This window comes from Anticarsia gemmatalis, chromosome 20 (genome assembly GCF_050436995.1).
Source record: "Anticarsia gemmatalis isolate Benzon Research Colony breed Stoneville strain chromosome 20, ilAntGemm2 primary, whole genome shotgun sequence".
Lineage (NCBI taxonomy): Eukaryota > Metazoa > Arthropoda > Insecta > Lepidoptera > Erebidae > Anticarsia > Anticarsia gemmatalis.
Window position 1 is genome coordinate 3,646,064 of NC_134764.1, and position 10,357 is coordinate 3,656,420.

Consider the following 10,357-nt stretch of genomic DNA (forward strand, 5'->3'; position numbering starts at 1 on the left):
TGCCGTATTTATGTACCAGTATTTCGGTTTTTAACTAGTAAACTGACGATGTTGCGGTAATCCTGAAACGCTTGACTGGACATTTCGTAGGAAACGGAACATCCTCGTACACGCTTGAGCATCTGCTCTTGATTAATTTAAAAAGGTAATCCAGAAAATGATTTCTTTTTTATTCGTTGTGCTTCAACAGTTTTAACTAGTTATCAATAGGTATAATATAATTAAGTAAAATCCAATGCAAGGTTTTTTCAAAATTACTTTTTTGTTACAATAATGTCAATTGTTATCCAAGAATCATTGCATTTTTCTTTTTGCCCCATGTTGTTACTCTTGAATAGAAGTTTTCTGCTCCAAATCATTCACTTTGATTTGGTATGTCCATATTTGTCTGCTAGTTTGGGAGAAAAACTTTGCCCAACAGTTGGACAGCAAAGGGATAAAAAATAATAAAATAGGCTGCTAATTATCAACGATGTTTTGAAATAGCCTTTGCTTAAAGACTTTATAGTAAAACAACAAAATAAAAATTATTAGATTTTTTTATTAATACATTTTCAAGTTCGTTCTACAAGTTTGCAGTATAGTACACAGTTCATTCAACTTTATACAGTAACATTTTTTTTTGGTTTTTTCGTCGTTTTGTATAAAAATAGAGGTGTCAGGCAGTGAGAGCTGTTGGTCAGAGGTAGGGGTGTTCAGTGCCAGCCGCCGTGTCCGTGGTGGCCCCAGGGCTCCTCGGGCGAGGCGGCGGCGGCGTGGGCGGCGGCGGCGTACTGGTGCAGGTGCACGGCGCGCGCGTGCTGCACCTCGGGGGTGTCTACTACGTATTGGCCGTCATGGGTGAGCTGGATGTGGGCCTGCAGACAAGAGGTATGATGTTAGAATAGTTGTAATTGGTTTTGAAGTTGCGAGGACTTTTCCGTTCAAAGTAATAGTAATAATAAATTTGAGATGTGTGTGGGCATTTGATTTATAGATGAAATTGGATAGAGTGCATGATAGCATTTAAGTTACTGAACTGTTATTATTAGAGAGAAAATTACTATTTCACATTTGAAGCAGTTCTTTACGATTTCTTTTGCTAATTTCATATAGAGCTACGACATTGAATGAACAGAAAAATCTGCTAAAATAGTTCTCACCTGAGGACCGTTCCACTTGCCGTAACCGGCCGCGTAACCACCACCGTGTCCGGCGTAGGCGAGGGGAGCGATGGCTCCGGCGTGTGCGAGGGCCCCGTGCGCCGCGCCCGCGTGCGCCGCGTGGTGCGCCGCGATGTGCGCGGCCTTCAGGTGAGCGACCTCGGGCGTGTCCACCACGCGACCGTCGTGCGCTAGCGGAGCTGGGCCGTACTTCAGAAGACCTGGGTGAAGGAATATATTTGCTATATTGCCGCTGTTTTGGGTTGTGTAATCGCACGATTTAAAGACCAAGTTGTAAGTTGTATTGTTTCAGTTTTAGACTGCAATTTTCTGACAATTAAATAGAGAGAAAGTGTTTAAGAGTAAATATGACAAACTTTGGTTTCATTAGTTAACTGTTACTATACAGCAATAGTTCCTAAATAGGTTTAAAGGAACTACTTTGCGTGTCTTTAACTGGGATTATGCTGGAAGACGGCTTGTTTCTAAATCGTTAAGCTACAACAATTCTAGTATTCTATAGAGTAGTTAAGTATAGTTGTACGTACCGACGCCAGGAGCGCCGTAATGAGCGCCAGCACCATAAGCAGGTCCCGCGATGTATCCGCCGGCGGGCGCCCACGCGCCGTGCGCGGTGGACGCCTGCGCATGCGCGGCGGCGTGCGCGGCCTTAGCGTGCGCTACCTCGGGCGTGTCCAACAGGAACTTGCCGTCGGGACTGAGCTGGATGTGCGCTGGCGGGCCCGCGTAGAACGAAGCCTGAGCCAGGCAGAGGGTGGCTGCGAGGATAATCTGTGGAACGGTAAGAAGATTTAGTACTGCTGTTTTGTTTCCACATTTCTTTTTAAGAGATTAAGTACCATATAGAAGTAAAAGGTATGATTACAAAAATGTTGTGATAAGAAGTCTTGTGTTTAAGGGTTTGAAATGAATGTAATATCATTATTTCTAAAGATTCATGTCTGCTGTAAATTTTAATTGTCTTATTATTAGTCAATCAGTATATTACATAAATTTCTACATATGTAAAATATTAAGAAAAAAAATAGACAACAATAAATAATTGGTCAGTTTTCGCTGACATTGTGCGTTATCGGAGCGTAACCACTGGTTCGCGGTTTCACGCGGCGTTCTGAAATGATCCGACACTTACGCAGCTCGGGCCGAATTCACTCACACGTGAATGTAATTAGTCAGTTGTTTCGACAAACACGCGAGTTACTCAAACAGTTAATTGTGTGACAAAAGGGACGGTGGTAGGCAACAGATTAATCTTTGTGCTAGAAATATTTTGCGTATTTCAGCTTATTTATATATTTTGCTAAGATTTTTTTCTTGAAAATTGGTATCTTGTTATAAATTGGAAACTAGTGTATAAACAGAACAGTATTCTCAATATTGCTATGAAAAATATCCAGTTCATTTCGGCGTCAAACTTTTATAAGGGCTCTTATTAAATTCCTAGGTTATATAATAATATATAACCATAATAAAATTTCTGATTGTTATCAAATTATTGACCTGTACTAAGCATTTTACTTTTCTTTAACACGTTTTAACACTCAATATCAATAAAAATAGACCAACTTTCACATTAAGTTATTTCCAATAGACTCAGGGACATAAGTTGCATACAGTGGCCCATAGAGCACGGGCGAATGATTCGCGCGCAAAAACCCGCGTAATGGCGGCAATGGTTTTGACATGTCGGTATTATGCCTATTACACGGACCAACGCACTGCTGTAACGTGATTAACGAACAGGTAGGATATTACGTTGTTATCGGGAACATTGTAAATGAAAGTAATTAGTAGTTGCAGGTTTTAATACTAGTTACATATAGAGATCGGTTCGACAAAATCTTTCAAAAGATTTTAGCATTGAGATTCTTTTCTATATTGAAAAAAGTTCATTTAAAAGGTGTATACGAGATTAAGTGTAAAAGAGTTAATATTCTTATGTTAAAACCTGTATTTGAGTGCAAAAAGGACGATGTTTTCTAATATAATCATGTACAATTTTCGTAAAAAACATCGGGACATTTTTTGAAGTAAATGATAGTGTTTATGAAATAAATTCTCACAACAATATAAAAATAGTTAAATAACATTCAAAATAGTATAATTAAACCTGTAATTCTAATAAAAATAGTGTTGTTTCTTAATAAACCCATCATCTTTGCGTAAAGGAACGCCTTAGCAGCAATTATTCAGCATGATTTCATTAGATTCGTATCATAGTCGACTAATGCTTGCATTGTTTTGTTATCTGATCTCTCACGGTCTTAGTATATCACTCATTTAACATCTGTCAAGACAGTAAGTATGTTAAGTGGCTCTTGTTTCATAAGCACCGAAAATAATTTGTGTGAGCCTGCATTTAGTTTTTCGTAATGGAATGCATGATTTTTTTATTTAATTTTTTTGATAACACTCCACTTTTGAAAGAAGGAATATTGCCTGAAGAATAACAATATATATGAATGATAGTTATTTTTTAATTTGAAATTACTTTCTAGGGTCAAAAATGTGTCGTTAGTTAGTCTTGCTCCAGCCTGTTGTTACATATTCGTTCATAACTTAAATTAAAATAGGAACACAGCCATGATGTAATAATATGTACGATTTAATTCCGTTTACATAACCATTTAAACATGAAATATTATTATTGCCGGACACCCGCCGTTATAAATGAATAACTGTTTAATTCAATTTCGATATTAAGGTAAATCGCGCGAACTAGGTTTAATCACAACGGGGTAATTTTGCAAAACTATTGGTTGCTAGTTACGCGGGAGCAAGGCGTGGCCGAGGTGAAGGCATGTACCGACCAATGCAGATGACAGATAAACCACAACACCATTAAATAATTTGAACAAGCGATAAATATGCTTAGTACGCCATGATAGTTATCGCACCATAGATAATGTAGAGCAAAGAGCCCGCGCGCGTTGATGTCGTTCTTTTTTTAAATCGAAGCGCGCTTGTGTTTTGTTTCCTTTTTACTTCTTGGCGTTTCTCTTAGATATTGTTTTGAGAGGTTTAAATTCAGAATATTAAATGTAGATGTTATGACATTAATTACATTGCAAAGTGCATTATTGAATGTTAATTGTCTGGAATTTATCAATGTAATGTAAAGAATGCTATTGAAAATCTAAATGCTCCAATTTACTATCAAGTAAGTTGGGTAATTTGTCGAACATGACATAAAGACATAATTGGCAAAGGAATTACTACAGAATGCCAATATTTATTAATTACATAAAGTCAAGAATACTTCCGCGTACCTTGATTTAGTAATAATGTACTTGTAAGATAAGGACCAACAATGAATGTTATCTTGTTACTTGCGTATCTATAGAAGGTACAGAAATACTATTTATGGCCACTAATAAATATCCCTAAGCGTGAACTTAAAAGGTAATTTGAAACTAGAGGCGTTTATTTTTAGAACAACATTTTATGTAACTAAACCGGGAATACTGGCCGTTATCTAATGGAACAAGAAGTAATTCATAGACATTTTGCAAACGAAACTTTTTAATTTTCACCGACCACAAGAAACGAGATCGAATAGTTCACTTTGTTTTTATATGGCCATATCGCGTTACATTCAACAATAATACAGGCACTTCGTAATACAATATATTGACACCGAATATGAAACCGCAGACCGCTTAATAACTAACTCACGAAACATTATTGTATTGAAATAGAAATTGGAAATATGAAATTGAAACTACTTTGTTCAAATTAAAAATAATATATTCGAACTTCGAATCGGCTACTCTTGTCTTTGGCGTGTGAAGTTTTTTTAACGGACAACAGAGCAAAGTATCAAAATATTATGCACTATGTACCCTTAAGTGCTGCTTACTTTTCTTTATATTATACATGAATAAGTCAAGAGGCTTAATAAATTTATTTACATAATTGAAGTATTAAATCTAATCTTTTACATGTAATACGTTGTACGTTCACTAAAAGCGTCTAACTGCCACTAAACATTTTCCTGTTTTAAACTCTTTTCAATAAAATTTAAACAAGCAAAAAAGTTGCTTTATATTTGTCAACTTTTTGTCAGTCGCGATTAAAAGTAAAAAAGTGCCAAAATGCTTTGAGACGAATTTTTGAATAAAGAACATTTACTTTTTTAGCTGTTGACATCTTGTAAAGAGGTCAACAACCTACTTTGTCGCATCTAAGTTTAACAAGGTGCAATGAAACTGCATGAAACCGGACCGATATTTTGACACTATGAATACAATTGAGACTCAGTTGAGATAAATATGTATGTAAGTCGATACTCGGCGCGAATGCAACCCAATTGTAAGACAGGTGATCGGATAAATAACTGCAACCTACAACTGTTTTATAAACAATCGTCTGTTGCGCAAGTTTCGACCACAGCCCTAGCTGAAAGGTCTAGATTATACTGATACTATTACAATATAGGCTCGCTAACATTTCGGACTAAGAATGTTTTGGACTATATCGCCTCTAACTATCATAAAGCCATTTAATCGTTTTCTTTCATAAAAGTGAGAAGTTTAATGGGCAGTTAGGCGGTTGCAATAGCCGTAGGCAATCAACACTGCGGGGAAACAAGTTTATTGCAAGTCTTGATCTATTTCGTGTTATTAAAGAAAATTTAAGGACATCAGACAAAGCGAGCGCTCGGTAATTTGTGGGCGTGGACCTCATATCGACTCGCCTTTGCATTCTGTTGCAAAAGCGCTATTTTGCAATAGATCGGAATTATCATTCTGCGAACTGGTGCACAACCAGTCGGCCATTGCAATTTGCCTCGTTGCCCAAGAGGAAGCCGTGGGCGTGAGGAAGTGTTATGGTGCTCTATGGTCGAAGGTCATAGGAAAATAGGGGGACATTGAAAATAGAAATTCGGTCACGCTTCAACTGATATCGGTATCGCTCACAAGTTTTTGTTAGCTGTGGTTACGCGTGTTGGCCGAACTTTTTGTTGCACTGTATGAATTTATGAAAATTTCTAACAATCTTTTTTGTTACAAATTGGGTATTTTCGTCACTTTATAATGAGGGAAAGTTAAGATGCTTGTTAAGTCAATAATAAGCAAACGTTATGAATAATGACAATATCAAATGAAAAGTGAGTCATTAAAGCATTGACCGGATACGAGCGAGCGTTTCCGCCTACTTGTGAATTGAATGCTAAATGAAGACGCGCGCCCGCCCTCTGCGCGCGCGCATCATTGACATTAGTTTGGGCGCGAAAATTTACACCACAGATAATAAACAAACTTATTTTTACTTTTCAGACGCTTTTTAAAACACATAAGTAAAACTTTTTACATAGATTTTTTATTCACGATTATTGTCTTCTGCATGGTACCGAAATTAGTTTTATTACTGAATCGAATGCATTATTGATTAATTAGTCAAACATATACTAATCTATTAGTTAGTATACAAATATTTAACGTAGGCGACTTTGGAAACGGATACATGTATTAATCATCACTTACATTGTTCTATGCCCTTGACACATTTAGCTTGTTTTAATATTTTATAAGACAGATGTATCGGAACTAGTAGTGGGCAGGGTGAAGGTTCGTGTAGTGTGAATTTGATGACTTTGCATACATTAATTTGACGTTTAACACTTGTACTTTTAAAGGTTATAATTGTTAGATATTTTGGATCGATTTTTCCCTTTTTGATATTGCTACGTTTTGGTTTAGTGGCTCATAGTAATCAATATGGAGTTAATATTATTACGCTATTTTACAGACGTAAGTATCTTTTGAATTATTAGGTCGTTTATGAATAGAACTTTAAAAATCTGAACAACGACAATACTTTTAAGCTTTTAATATGTCTTTTTATGGAATTGACTTTAAAAATCTTTTACTTATAACAGGTTTAGTATTTACAAATTAAAGTAGCGATATTTCTAGTAAAAAAAGTTAATACGAGAAGTTAAAGTTTTATCATCGGCTTTCGTTTTTCATTGAATTAGCGCCGGTAACCAAACAACTACTACGCCTTTTATCCCTTTCTTTGCGGAAATCCTTACATTGTTAAACAAATAGCATTGGGACTATCTTTTCCGTTCTTTAAATAGTATTAGACACGTTAATTATACGAAGACAATGCAATTAAATCATAAGAGGTATAATGTATTTATTATAATGACTTATTTCAATACATGTATGAAAGTAAAACTTCTCATTTATGTACATACATTTTACTAAGAAAAGGTGAAAGTGGGATCAATTGCTTCCTCTTTACATATTTATATTGTTTTAAAGTCATCGGTTATGTTGATTAAAGGGTTTGGATTTATAAGAACGTTATTTCGAAGAAATTATCTTAGAAATTATAGGTACAGCTATTTTAATGTTTGGTAAGATTAGTATTTTTACTAGGATATATATTTTTAGTGGGACACTTTGATTTTATCTATAGCTTATATTACAAGGATTGAAATATATTCTATAAAGAAAATTAAAAAGTTATTATTAATAAAAAAAATCAATAAGTTATTGGAGTAGTTGCACAAAACCGCGGTAAATAAAACAGAACAAAACACTCACCATAGACTGCATGATTACTGTGTTTATTCTAATGTATGGAGATCTCAAACGAACTAGCTTAGGCGCTGCTGGGAGCCAGTACTCGCCTAGAAATTTTCGCCTAAGTAAGCGACGTGTGTTCGCAACCACCTTCCGAGTCGGAATGTCGATTTGCTACAGAACGCCCCCTTTTATATAAGACACCCCGCTTTGGCGGTTCGTAATTGGAAACAATTAAGTTGCGAGCAAGTGTAGTGCTGTAATTTTTAATTGTGAGATGGGCATGCGAGTTTCCGCCGGAACGTCAATACAGGACTACAGGGATGATGGGATCTAGAACACATTTTTTCGGGTGTTTTTGATTGTAGATTTAAATTGGTTTGGCATTTTGCACAATTTGTTCTGTCAATATACTACATAATGGTGATAAAGGATGGCTTAAGCACCCGTTGAGTAAGATAATGGGAGTTCTATTATATTGCCATTTGTTACTCGTGTTTATATTGCGTTACTACACAACTAGATACGCTTTGTTGTGAGGAAATGAAGTTAGAACAAAGTGGGTATGGACAGTTTTCTTTTGGAAACTGTACACGCTCAAGGACGGCGCTAGGACGTGTACATATGTTATTACTTATTGATACATAGTTCCGCCTCGTTTAATGTGTTTATGTATATCAATTTTAAAGGTCAAGTCGTTTATCTCAATATAAGATTCTTCCATCTTTCGGCTATCGGGTTTCATCCTATATAATGGAAATTTACAGTCACAGTTTAAGAGAAAAGCAACATTAGTAACTGTATTTCTGTTTTATATGAAACCTTTCGACTCAACAGTATCTCTTAAGCCTAAGAAACTTAATCTTTTTGATATAGTACTAGTGTATGAAACTGACCATCTCGAGGTCCCGGTCTTCGATTTTCCAAGAGTAAGTGTATATTTAAAATCAGGGCCAATTTTCCAACTTTCTGGTATATGACCTAAATTACTAAGGAGCAAAAACACAAATCGTTATTAAGAACTACTCTACTTACACTTGCAGATGTAACAGGCGTAAAGTTATTAAATAACCCGGTTCTACATTATAAACCCCCGGTTTCTGAGGTTAATTTAGCGGTAGTTTATCTATTCAATATTGTCAAAACTCATATTTAAAAAAACGCTATTGAATAGATAAACTACCGTTAAATGTACTCAGAAAACAGTGGTAAGTAAGCCGTTTCTAAGAATAACTTGGTTCCTCATACCTTGCCCTATTGTAGACCACTCCTTCAAGGCTAGTTTTAGGGGTCAATAAATCGGTAATTATTCGTGAAATGTAGCAATAGATATCAGATCCACTTCACAGCATCAGTGAACTAGGAACAATGTAGGCTTTATTGTTAATAGCAATTGAGGCAGTTTGGTGGATTTAGTAGTTTAACTATTATTGCTTATCATGATGAAGTTGGGTATTGAAATGTACCCAAATCGTGACAGGTTATTCTGAACGGGCTGGCTGTGGACTGTGGTCTTGGCTGACGTTTTTCTGCCGAAATAGCAAGTTGGCATTGTGACGTGATGGGTCCAATTGGGTTTTCAAACAACCCAAAACTCATTGAAAAATACAAACTAATTTTGTCCAAATCTATATAATATGTATAAAATGTTATTATTTTTGAGTGTTCTTCTCCCACGACATCATTCGACATATCTGTATTTGCACTCACTTTTATATAGGTTTTAATGCATTACCAACTCTACCTAGACCAAGTTACATTCGATCCCTGATTGATAACAAGTAAAAATATTTTCAAATAGCATATTCATCATGCACACACAGCACATGCATCACTTGATCCAGAGATTACACACTCAATAAAGAAATTCGCGAAATTTCTTTTATAAGAGTGGTAAGTACAGATTTACAATAGTTTTGACTACATTTTCACGCGATGTTATTTAATTTTATCCCATGACCGACCCACTACAAGCGAGATAGTCCTATACCAAGGGCGTCCTCAGCGAAGAAGTGATCAAACCTTAAGTCCACCATGCTGGCTAAGTACGTATTATGGACTTAACATTCACTCCTATTATCAAATAGTGTTGTGTACTATATTTAAACGTAAGTGACATGACCATAGAGTCGATAATTCTAGCAAATTTCGCACCGACTTGTCGCTCATAGTAAGTCTCCGTGAAGGTCAGACATCATTACGATGTTGTTACAGTTTTCGTGCACACGCCCAATTAACTTTTAGATAATAAACACCATGAAAATAAGGGTGAAAGTGTATACTGAAACTAGGTCAATTAAAAAAATATAGTATAAATCTTATTAACATAGTTAAGGATTATGAACCAGTGGAGAAATTATCAAATAATTCAAAAAACTATATAAATAAGTTGTGTCAAAGAAATGTGTGGGGATGATAAGAATTTCTTCAACTCTCCTTTGGTCTCTCCCTACCCTTTACAGAAAATAGACGTGATATTGGGGATGTACATATATGTATAAGATGTATGAGAAAATTGATGTCTAAAGAATATTTAGCCAGGTCACAACCTAGCATTTTCTAACAAAACATAATTTATTTATTCATTACTATACCATTATTGGACACGGCTTTTCTCCTAAAATAACAAAATATGCATAATATCTGTAAATGTTAACT

At 35.6% G+C, this 10,357-nt stretch overlaps 1 protein-coding gene across 1 annotated transcript; it reads right to left on the minus strand.

Moving 5' to 3' along the window:
• Positions 1-521: 521 nt before the first annotated feature.
• LOC142981477 (pupal cuticle protein-like) lies at positions 522-7,880 on the minus strand. The gene is made up of 4 exons (XM_076127425.1): positions 7,721-7,880; positions 1,691-1,934; positions 1,143-1,363; positions 522-857 (listed from the first exon to the last, which is right to left on the minus strand). Exons 1-4 carry the CDS (start codon positions 7,730-7,732, stop codon positions 696-698), a joined length of 639 nt encoding a protein of 212 aa, XP_075983540.1. The 5' UTR covers positions 7,733-7,880; the 3' UTR covers positions 522-695.
• Positions 7,881-10,357: the final 2,477 nt, after the last annotated feature.